Source organism: Centruroides sculpturatus, unplaced genomic scaffold (genome assembly GCF_000671375.1).
Source record: "Centruroides sculpturatus isolate CEXI.00-Female unplaced genomic scaffold, Cexi_2.0 scaffold447, whole genome shotgun sequence".
NCBI classification, from domain to species: Eukaryota; Metazoa; Arthropoda; class Arachnida; order Scorpiones; family Buthidae; genus Centruroides; species Centruroides sculpturatus.
The window spans coordinates 386750-399278 of NW_019384728.1; the positions used below are offsets into that span (position 1 = coordinate 386750).

Below are 12529 nucleotides of genomic sequence, written 5' to 3' on the forward strand. Positions count from 1 at the left end.
TATAATGTTTTATTATAATAATAATAATAATAATAAACTTACAAATTTGTATACTGATTTCATGACCAAGTGAAATGACAGCAGATATTTCATGAGCAAGTATGACACTGAAAAATAATTAATTATTACTCATATTATTGAGCTCATTACTTTTGCATGTTAATTAACATGTTCACTGCCAATTGATGTGATTTTGCATCATGTGAAGATCACATGAGGCAAAAGTATGTCAACTGATAGTGAACATGTTAAATTTAATCTTTGACAATTTGTAACTTAATTTATTAATTAGTTGAGCATGCATGTGCATGCATGCACATTGCATATAGTAATTATGTTCAATGCAATGATCTCAACTGTACTTAAAATTACAAATTTAGAAATATAAATCTTTCATTTTATAACAATCTTGTTTTCAGAATACAAAAGATAAAATAAATTACATTTGTTCACTTTTAATTAAATACTTGACTGAATCACTTCAGTACTTAATCCATAACAAAAAATCCAGCAACAAGTTGTATAACTTTCCTGGTGAAAAATACTGATACACATTAGCACAAAGTTAAAATTGTGTGGTGCCATCTGTTATGAGATTTTATTACAAACTTTTTATATTATTAATTATTATAAAATGGCAAAATGTTTAACTTTGAGGGTAAAGATGAGTTTCATAAAAAAATTGTAAATGTTAATAACAAGTAAACACTTCATTAAGTCCAATCCCACTCAAGATAGGACACTTGACTGCCCCCTCTATCTCCCCACTTCTTTGGCCTTTAACTATCAAACTTTAATAGCATCAATGCTCCTTATACACAAACTACCATGCCAAATTTGTTTCCTAATCCTTACCCCCATCTGAGATATTAAATGAAATATATGCCAACACACACAAACACATCCATGAAATTTTTGCTCTAGTATTTTACTTTTTTTGGGTTTAGGAATCTCAAAATATTCAGATTTGAAAAAACTGCAGAGTCAAATTTGGCATGATTCAATACTTTCCATGTTATATACATAACAAGCTGGTAAAGTAAAACTGTTTAAATTAGGTGACAAAAGTGCCTTTGGAAGTGGCTACAAAAACAATTCTTACAGTTTAAAATGATAATGTAACATTTTCAGAAATGCTGAACTTAAATTATGTAAATCAGATTTAAAATATTTTACTATTTTTAAAATCAATAAGTCTAAAAAATTGAATATTTGTATTCAAATGTACAATACATTTTCAATGGATTTAGCTATTATTATTATTCTTCAAAGAAAAATGTTCTTACAATTTAAAGCTATTTAGCAGACAGCTGTTTCCCTAACAATTGTCTATTGAATAGAGATAAATATTTTATTTAATGCTTAATTGAAACTTTACAATTCAAATTTAATAATTCACAGCAAACAAATAATTCATGACTACACTGTATATTATTATTAGATTATAAATATATTCATGAATAAATTAAATTATTTCAAAATAAATTCCTGAAAAATTTTAAATACATTTTGCTAGATAAAAATTAGTCTATTTTCAAACAATAGCTGAACAGTACATTTAAAATTCATTAAAATATGCTATAAAACTAAATAATCAGTACAACAAATCCTTATAAGAAGCCTATTGTCACAATGTTTAATTTTCTAAAGTAATGAATTCTAACTTATTTTATGAAATGATATAATATACAAAATAACTTGAAATGATAATTCACCTCCACAAATCTTTCTTTTGTTGTCTTTTAAGTGATTCTAAAGCTGAAACATCATTAATCTTCTTATTAATATATATACCAGAAATCATGAATAATTGAACAACAGCAAATGACACGATGGACAACAACAACCAATGTGGTTCTGAAATATAAAGATATTTATTATTCATAATAGTAATAAATTTCATATATCTGGTTTATTTTTAATGTTTTTTATAATTCTGATTAGAAATATTTTTAAAATTTCATGTGAGCATATTTCAATTTAATGTGGGTTTATAAATATTAGAAAATTATCTTTATAAATTAAAAAAAAAACAAATATAAATAAATAGCTTGGAAAAAATATGCTACATATTATAGATATGATGTTATATACTTCCTTTTTTTTTATCTTGTTCATAATATATGTCAGTGTTTCTCAACCTCTAACGAATCGTCGCTCCTTCAACCTAGTATCGCCCCCTTCAGTAAAACCGTTACGTAGTATCGCCCTCTTCACTACAAAATACCAATGTTGAGGGCCAAGACTAACGCCAAATTTGTACTGCATTGAATAGACTAGTGACTAGTATAATGTTGTTTGTTTAATTATTGTACAATATAACGAATAAAATATCTAATTATTCTTAATGTTTTACTATATCCTTAATGTTTTACTATATCGCCCAGAAAATTGTTTTTTGCCCCCCCAAAATATAAATTGTTACTAATCGCCCCCTCAACATGGAAAAACGCCCACATGGGGGCGATATCGCCCCCATTGAGAAACACTGATATATGTTGATGTAAAATTGAGGCTGAATACCCTCTGCTCTAGATGATACAGTGTTCCTTTAATAAAATTTAAAGAAAATAATAAAATGTGCATTGTGATAGAAATGAGAAAGAGATTAATTTGTTTTTCTCAAAATAAATTTGTTTTGAAGAATCTTTTGAATTAATTTATTGAGGTATGACTTTATTAATTTAAACTTGCATTTTTTATATATTTATTTTTAATTTTCTGGAAATACATAATTCATTTTATAATAAACTAAATTATATTATACTGTAATTGTTTTTTATTTTAAATGTAAATAAATACTTTTTTGAAACAGCATAATGCTGAAGTTAAGTCCATTTCAAATTAAATATTTATGTAGCATATTGAAAGTTTCCACATCTCACAATGGAAATATTCTGATATTTATGAAGATTCCCTTATGCATAAATTTCTATATACTAAAGAGAACGTTCATAATTGCTTTAGATCTATTTTAAAAAATTTACAATTCTTCTTACAATTGCTTATTTAAAATGTATAAAATTTATAACTAAACTGTTCCAAAATAATAATAATAAATATTTTAAGCCTTACATTTTTTAAGCAAATTTAAATAGTTTTTGGTTTAGTGAATATGAAAATATATGTTTCCATATTTTAATTTTTTAAATTGGTAACTAATAAACTCAAAAACCATTTTAAAACTTGTCATTAAAATTTAATATTGTTAAACAGGAAATTACAAATATAACATAACATATTATTACTTAGTATTATCTAAATTGAAAACTTAGAAAAAAAATTTAAAATACTAAATTTAAAAAATGAAATAAATTAATGAAATTTAAAATTCATATAAGATATTTAAATTTATATAATAAAGAAATCAATTGATTTATTTCAATTTATTATCAAAATTTATCAAATCAAATAATACCCAATTGAAAATTTTACAAAACACTATTATAATTTTGATTAAAGATAATTTAATGTATAAATAAAATTGTTAATATTGTAGCTGAATATTTAATTATAAAATATCTGTTAACTACATTTTGTTTACATCTATTCATTAATTTCCATATTTACATATAAAATAAACATGCATCTAAATATGAAAATTGTTATATTTGGAAACTGAACTGATCATGACATGCTTATAATATACTAGTAGCCCGGGACGCCCCCTAGTGGGCGTTGTTTATAAATTTCCATGAAGCACGGTNCGATGAGTCATATCATTCTTAACTTGGACGGAAATGAAATTTGTTACAACGTTGCACTTAGTCTTTCATATTTGTTGTTAGTAATTTAAAAGACATTTTGAAACACATACGGAACGATAATAATTTTTAAAAATATAATAACACAAAAATGAAAAGGGAACTCGGGTACATCTATCGAGAGCCACAAATAATCCTTCAAAGAGCCGCATGAAGCTCGCGAGCCGCAGGTTGGCCACCCCTGGTATATACACTGCTACCAAGTAAAATGCAACACCTGCAATATCTAGAGGCCTATATGGTGTTGCATTTTACTTGGCCAGCAGTATATATATGTTTTTAATTGTAATTTTTGTTTATATATTTTTTACTTTGTTTGACTGTGTGTTTATCATTGTCACTTAGTGTAAACATGTTTTTCTAGTTACTAGCTTTACTTTGCTTTATAAGCAATTGCCTAATTTTGTAAAATAAATGTATAAAATGAGTTACAATTAATATGAACTCACCATGTAATAAGCCTTTCATAATGAAGAATACGTGTAACAAGAGACCATTGAAAATGACATAGCAATATAAACTGAAGTAAGCGAAGTATTCTAGCACTAAACATCAACTGTGAAAAATGTATTCCAATAAGCCATTTTACAATTCTGAAAAATATTAAATTATGATCAATTAATTTAATTACATTTAATAGATTAATGAGAGAATTAAATTATTTAATACTCACAATAAAGTACATTCCAAAGAAGCAGAATAAAATATTAAGAACTGATGAATTTGAGGATGATGCAATGTATGCAATCGTACAACACGATAAATACATAAAAATAAAGTAAAAATACCCAAGACAGTCAAAGTTCCAGTCCTAAAAAATTGAAAATACTATTCTAATCATTATAAATTTTAAATTTATTCAACCATAATTAAAATTACTTAAACTACCATTAAATATCTCTTATATAAAATAAGGTCTAATAATAATAATAATAATAAACTTGGTTTTAGTTAGAGTCAAGTTATGCTAAAACTCAGATTTTATTAAATTATTAATTAAAACTAATTATTAAGTTGTTATGATGTAGTAGCAGCCTATCTCTATTGTAAATTCATTAAAAAGTTCATTTCTGACCAATTTAAAAATAACTTAATGAAAATTTTGGTATAGTTTGGATAAAGTTAAATAAAGTTGGGTTTCCACATGTAATGATTATTGGCACCAACTGATTTTATTTAGGTAAATTGGTGTCAATCTGGTTAATGATTTTTATATCTGTAATGTTTCTTTATATTAAGTGTTCCTACAGCTGTAACAAAAGATGTATTGTGTATATATCTTTTGCATATAAAACTTTTTTTTTTTTTCATTTTATTGAAGGGATGTCCAACCTTTTTCTGAGAATGATTGACTGGAGACCAGGTACAAAAGGTACAGCCAAAGATTATTAATAGTTTTTTTTTTTATTTCTGAACAACAACAGATATAAATCAATATAAAATTTGCAATGCTTTTTCAAAATAATTTTATCAAAATTAGGGATATATCTTGTGGCACTCAATAATAAAATCTCTATTAGATATTTGTTATAGTGTTGTACAATATTTTGATTTTATATACTGTATTTCATTTTCAAAAAAAATTTGTTTTCAAAGATACATAGAAACAATAATAGAAAACATCTCCCATGAAAACTTCTTAAGACTTAAAATTCTCTTCTGGCAGAGATTTTTAAAAATTTAATAAAATCCCTTGTTTAGATAGTTTTTTAAATCATTTATAGCTAGGTCTATTAATTTATTCTACTTTTCAATAGTTCATATGCTTTGAACTTGTTTAAATGCTTATAGTAAAGGACATCAGTAAAAAAAAATGAGCTGTGTGGGCTGGATAAATATGCTTTGGGCTGTGATTGGAGACCCTTGTCTTAGTATATCACAATGAACATTCTTTAAATAACTGTTCATTACTAATCAATTTCAAGGACTTTTTATAATTAAATTTTAATAAATATAAATTAATAGGTAAAAATTATCATATAACAACAGATAACAATCTTGGACACCTACATTGTTGAATAGTAGAATAATAAAACAGTGAAAATACTAAAGTAGAAGCCTAAAAAATTAATTAACAACAGATTATTTTTATGGTATATACCCAGGGTGGCCAAGCTCCTTGATAGTCTGAGCCATTTTTCAAAATTTGAAATTTTTCGCAAATCGCAATTAAATACGTATTAAAAAGGTATGCAAAAAATTCCAGATTACAAATTATATCCGTAGCAAGAGTGATACAAATTGTTTCCTCCAGAACACAATGTCAACTGTCCGTTCCAATGACAGTTCACAAATTCAAAATCGGTCTGGAGTCGGTCGATAACGGACGATTACGCCACTGTTTATGTTCATTCGCGCTATTTTTGATGAGTTGTATCATTCTTAACTTGGACGGAAATGAAATTTGTTACAATGTTGCACTTAGTCTTTCATATTTGTTGTTAGTAATTTAAAAGACATTTTGAAACACATACGGAACGATAATAATTTTTAAAAATATAATAACACAAAAATGAAAAGGGAACTCGGGTACATCTATCGAGAGCCACAAATAATCCTTCAAAGAGCCGCATGAAGCTCGCGAGCCGCAGGTTGGCCACCCCTGGTATATACACTGCTGACCAAGTAAAATGCAACACCTGCAATATCTAGAGGCCTATATGGTGTTGCATTTTACTTGGCCAGCAGTATATATAGAGAAATAGCCAGGACCACTTAAAGTGCAACTCCAACAATTTNTCTTTTAAACATTTAATAAGTAACAAAAAAAAATTCCACCTTTATCTATTATTTTATTATTTATTCTCCAGATATTAAATTAATTATATAAAATTTAAATAATATGAAGAAAAAATATATATATTTTAAAAAATCAAACTGTAAATTATATTTTCAATCCTTAAACCTAAATCAGTTTTAAAGATTGCCACCAATCATTGCAAAATGTTTTTAAATTGTCAAATTTTGTTGTTACACAATGTTCTCTTTCTGAGATTTAATTTTAACATGTACGGTAACTTATAATTTACAGTTTAAATTTTAGAAAACTTTAATAATCTTTAAACTTTTATATTTACTAGTAAATTTGCCTGTGACAGATTATATGAGGTTTAGTAAAATGAAATGAAATTACTACTATTAAGTTTAATATTTCTTGAAGAAAAAATTAGTGTATATCACAAAACTCCTTTAAAAACAATATTTCTGGTAGATGTATCATTTTTATCATTATTTTGTGTAATTTTTATTTTCACAGGAAAACGTTTTTAGATGAACTCAATGCAATTTTAAAGAAATTATTCTGATTAGGTCTTTAATGGCTTATCTGAGATTCTTTACAGTTTTTTTTCTGGCTATCAACTTAATATACAAGAAAGACAATGACACCATTTTTGGACTTCCATCAGATATGATAATCAATTGTTAGTTCATTAATATACATTAAAAACTCTGGTCAGAGGTGAACAGAATTACCACCAAAATATCCAAAAATTATAGTAGTCTCTGAAGTTCGAGGTACTACCATCCTTAAGCCAAAATATACATACTCAACCAGAATGCACAAAAATTATCTATTTAGGTAATTAGAATCAAGTGTGTGATGAAACACCATAAACTGAAATTGCAGGCCCACCAAAAAGTCTAACATTGGCTTTCAATTTGTTGTACTGTGAAATGAGATGACAAATATTTCTAGATATAGTTGCAACTTCTCCATATTGTACAAGACATCATGTATTTTAAGTGAACCATATTATCATTATCATTATTAAAGTAATATTTTAATATAATGTAGTGGATGTATTATCATCTATTTGAATGTCTCATATTTCATAACCTGTCAGGACTTGTCTAGTTGCAAACTATTTTATAATTTTCTCTACTTCTTAGCATGCTGTTATGTATTATTTAGATATGTACCTTAACTTATTAGACAATAAAATAAACACTACGTTGTCTAATGTCTTTACAAATTACTGATTTCCATCGTATATATATTCTGTATACTTCAAATTTTTGATTGTTTGAGGTTGTCTCACTTTATATTATGTATACCTGGCAGTGTGATCCAAAATATGTCATTAATATATCATCTCATAATACATGATATAACTTTTGTTGGGATACATTTATAATACATATACTCTTTTAATAAAATTAACTTACCTGAAACACGCTAAGGTGTTAAAATGACCAAAGCAACCTTTATTAATTACATCAACTGTTATATTTTCAAATTGAATACCATCATTTGAATTTGGGAGGAGGTTATTCCAAAAGCCACTTTGCATCATGTCATTATCACAGTTGAAATATTTTCACCTGCATAAAAGAAAAAAAAAATGTATTACCATATTTTCATCTGTATTGCCTGTGGTGACAAATAACCCACAATGGCACAGAAATTTGCTAGAAAAAAATAAAATATTTCCCTAATTTGCCCCACCATATACTCCACACTTATGGGAACAACTAATGCTCCATAGGCACAAATCTGTGGTTGCAATTTAAAACTTATATATAACCACAGCCCTTCAAAATGTTTTTTAAACACAGTTAACTTGAGGATTACTGCACAAAAATATGACAGTCAGAAATTATTAAAAACTATAAATTTCTTTTTTAAATTACTGAAAATTTTGTATATTAATCAGATTTCAGTATACATCATTTTGACTGTTATTCTGGTAACAATAATAATGCAAATTAATTAGTTCTTTTATGACAAAGATCAGGAGAAATTGGATATTTTATTCTATTAAAGAATATTAGAATTTTTTTTTTGTCAAGCATTAAAATGAATACAGTAGACTGTTGATTTAATGGAGTTTGGATTTAATAAACAAAAATTATCTGTCCCAGAGAAAAAATTTATAAACTTTTTTGTGGATAAAGCATGTTAAGAGATTCAGTGATTATGTATTACTTAATGTACTGTACATTATAATGATATTTTATTCATGCTTATACATTAAAATAACATTTTAATACATCCTTTATGTTGTAGGTTTGTTACTAATATATGTTTTTAAAACACATTCAATTTAATGCACTTTCAAGAAAAACAGACACCCCCTTTCCCAATCAGTCCATTAAATTGAGTGCCTACTGTATATATAATGCATATGAAAGTCATAAAATGCAAATACATACAGTAACATTAATGACTTTCCTATCAAATTATTTAATGGAAAAAATTTAAAATCTATTTGTTAAAAAACTAAATAAGAAAACTGTCCAATAAAAATTTTGTTAATATAAATTTTTATATTAGTTTTTATATTGTTCTAAGCAGACATCTATATTAAAAATAAACAAAAATATTAAATAAACTCTTTCTTTATTCAATTAAAACATCATTAATTATTCACATTAATTTATATTTTCTAAAAATCAATACAGATTTGTTTTTTTAACGAATGAAAAGATATAAGTTACTTTTAAGATATTTTCTTATAAATAAAATTTAACTAAAAGTAACTTTGATAAAAGAAAAATGCCAATTTTCTCCTGCTAAACATTTAAAAAACTTTATACTATCTAATAATAGCTTTGAATATTACTAGAATTTTATTTCATAGATTTTGAAACTATCACACTGTCAAATCACTAGTAATAGATATCTTATATCAGTAAATATTTTTTTAAAAATAAGATAATTCTTAATTTCAATTTTAGAGCTATAGAAATAATAGTTTCAAAATGAAATATGACAAATGATTGATTTTTAAAACATGTAAGACTGTGAAGAAATATCTTTTCTGTCTGCTAATCTAATAAGAATGAATCTTTCTTGGAATCATTTTTTATTCCTTTGAATAAAAGGAATAAAAAATGAACAAATTCCTTTGAAACAAATGAAGGCTTAATTTGTTACAAAGAGACAAATTAATTATTTGTAACTTGAAGGATTATGAGTTTGTTCTGAGTTTATGACTAGTCCCAAGTAGTTTTTAATCCCTTGCTAATCAACCACTTCCTGTCTTCCAACTAAAATGGTAAAGGTCTCAAGGTCAAATTAACAATTTTAGACACTAAGAAACATTGAGAGACCAGTTGATACATATTTTACAAATATAAAAGTCAGATAGGAATGAACTGAAGCAGGTCCCCACACCAGTCTTACAACTTTTCTAGGGTGGAATACAGTCGACCCCCTATAACACTGTTGATACGGTCGTCCCCCCTATAAGATATAGATACGTTCCAATTTATTAGGAATTCGATTTCTTACAAGTCGTTCCAATCACAGCCCGACACGTGTCAAGTTTACGGACTACGGCTGATTGAAAGGTTTTCTTCCATAAAATTAATCGATTCTACACTAATCCGACTCAACATTTCCAAAATACGTATATTTTTTCGTAGTTTTATAGGAATCGTAATTATAGGGNCTATTTGCAACCCTTCGTGAGATATAAGCCCCTGAAATAATAAATTCCTATTACAAATATACTGAATTATTTATATTGTTATATTGACCAAAGGAATAATAATAATTTATATTGTTAATTTAAATAAGAATTAAAATTGTTAATTTGAATGTTTGAAATATGACACACGATAGGGGTGCCTCTAGTGTCCGTTATCAAACGGTTATTGGACAGACAGACGGATACCCGTTGAATGGGTTATATATATAGATACTGTAACTGACATTATTATATACTAAATAATTTTACATCAAATTTTAAAGTTTATAATTGAAAAATTTTAATGTAATTATTTTTAAATTTAATGTAACAACACATACATCAACCCAATTCAATTAATGATGCCAAACAAACTACCAGATTATTTATCATTTTATAACAAGGCTGATTTAATGATTAGATATAAAGCAATTTATATCTAATCATTAAATTCACAACTCCTGCATGGTAAGAAGTTGCAGCTTTTGAGTCCTCTTCCAGGCTGATCTTTTCTTACAGAACATTCTAAATTTACATTAAAAGGCAGCCTAACCACCTACCTATAACTAAGTTGATTTATATCAAATCATTAAATTAGCTTTGTTATAACTCAATAAACAATCTGGCAATTTGTTTGGCATTTAAATTTAATATAAAAAAAATATTTTAATGTATTATACTTTTCTATATTTTATATTTAATTCATATATTAATATATTAAATTTAAAACAATTTTCAGGACTTACTAAACAGAAATCCATAAATAATCTAGTACTAATGTAAAGAATATATTAACATTAATAAACCTTTAGAAAAAACTATCTTTGAAAAGAATCCAGAGCATTTGACTCAATTCTGAGAAAGTTTTGCCGGATTCACTAAATATCAATACATGATTCATCTCATTTGGCCTACAACTTACAAGTTAGTCATGCACCGATGATCAAATAGCTAATTAGGGAAACATTCCAAAACACAAATCCTTCTCTTACGTAAACAAAAAATAAGAAAAGCAACGAGTATATCTGATTACATAGCAAACATAACAAGAAATGAGATAGACTATAAAAATACATATTTACGAAGGTTAATTCTGTTTGACACATACCTCAAACTGGCTTAGTGGTAGCAACACTTAATCTGTACAACTGTAATCGTATTACTCACCTAACAATTTTCAGATTGTCAAACCTATCGCCAATTATCAACAGAAAAAAAAATCCTTAAATATCTATCTAATTCTAAGATGATGGTTATCAAATATTATCACTTTAGAAACATATTTTACTTTGTTTTTTTGTGTTTTAATCAGTTCTTGCTTATTAACAAATCCACAGGTATCCATCCACACAAGTTTTTTTAGTTGTAACCTTCGTAGGGGTTAACTTTAGGCCATTTGTTTATGTATAAGTTATGTATAAAGTACCTGAAAGTAACTTCTACCACAAAATGAAAGGAATATCTCAGCTGATAAATGGCTAATCTACACAAGGATGACCTATTTTCTGTTGTTTTTTTTATTAAAAAAATAAAAGCAACAGATACATATTTTTAATCCAAAATTTATCATCAGATCTTACATTCTTTTTAAATAAAATTTAATGACATTAACCCATTAATATTTAATTACCTTGTTACCATTTAGCTTATTGATGAATTTATTATATAAATAGAGAATTAATAAAAGAAAAATATAAAACTTACCGTGAAAATTATACTAAACGAAATGAAAACAAAATAAAAATAAAAATAAAAACAAATGACTAATTCATCTTCCTTCCTTCCGATCTACAAGCTTATTGTACATCACGTGACATGCCAATTAGAAAATTAAAAACATGAGGCCAGATGACAGCGCCCCCGCATCGAAACGCATTTTTCTTGTTATTTCCAAAATCGATTTTCGTTTATTGACTAATTTGTTTTCTATATTTACGCTAAATAACAAACTAAATTAAGTTTCTAAAAATTACTTTCAATAATTGCTTCGATGTAAGTAGCAAATTTATAAATTTTTGTTCCAATTATGACAAGACGATTTAATGTCAAATGAACGTAATTATGAAATTCTTTTATATAAAAGAAAAATAAGTTACTAATTCAGTTTCTAATTAAGTAAAACTAAATTTATTTTATTATTTTTGAAGTTTTATTTCGTTCGGCGTTAATAAAAGTTTGCATTAGTTTCGGGTAAATTGACGGCTTTTCTAATCTCGGCCTTAGTTTGTGATGTCACTAGTTCTTATTCGCTCATTTCATTTTTTAAATTGTTCATAACGTAATTTTGCTTTTATAAATTAAAAAATATATAAATTTAAAAAAGTATGTAAATTATATATATATATATATTTT

At 26.1% G+C, this 12529-nt stretch overlaps 1 protein-coding gene across 2 annotated transcripts; it reads right to left on the bottom strand.

The window, feature by feature from the left end:
* Positions 1 to 4014: 4014 nt before the first annotated feature.
* Positions 4015 to 12018, bottom strand: LOC111628141. Of its 2 annotated transcripts, none has more exons than XM_023371871.1 (4): positions 10924 to 11628; positions 7932 to 8087; positions 4438 to 4575; positions 4015 to 4357 (listed from the first exon to the last, which is right to left on the bottom strand). In XM_023371871.1, the coding sequence occupies exons 2-4, from the start codon at positions 8057 to 8059 to the stop codon at positions 4210 to 4212; spliced, it is 414 nt and encodes a 137-aa protein (XP_023227639.1). In that variant the 5' UTR covers positions 8060 to 8087; positions 10924 to 11628; the 3' UTR covers positions 4015 to 4209. The 2 variants fall into 2 exon arrangements, with proteins under 2 accessions (XP_023227639.1, XP_023227638.1); XM_023371870.1 differs by lacking the exon at positions 10924 to 11628 and adding an exon at positions 11882 to 12018 and having other exon boundaries at positions 4017 to 4357.
* Between the last annotated feature and the right edge of the window lie 511 nt (positions 12019 to 12529).

Bases quoted from the DNA above. Each gene is read 5' to 3' on its own strand.
- LOC111628141 (XM_023371871.1), bottom strand. From the start codon at position 8,059: ATGATGCAAAGTGGCTTTTGGAATAACCTCCTCCCAAATTCAAATGAT. The intron at 4,576-7,931 runs GTAAGTTAATTT...TCAATTTTTTAG, and splicing joins AACACCTTAGCGTGTTTCAG to GACTGGAACTTTGACTGTCT. The intron at 4,358-4,437 runs GTGAGTATTAAA...AATATTTTTCAG, and splicing joins TCTTTGGAATGTACTTTATT to AATTGTAAAATGGCTTATTG.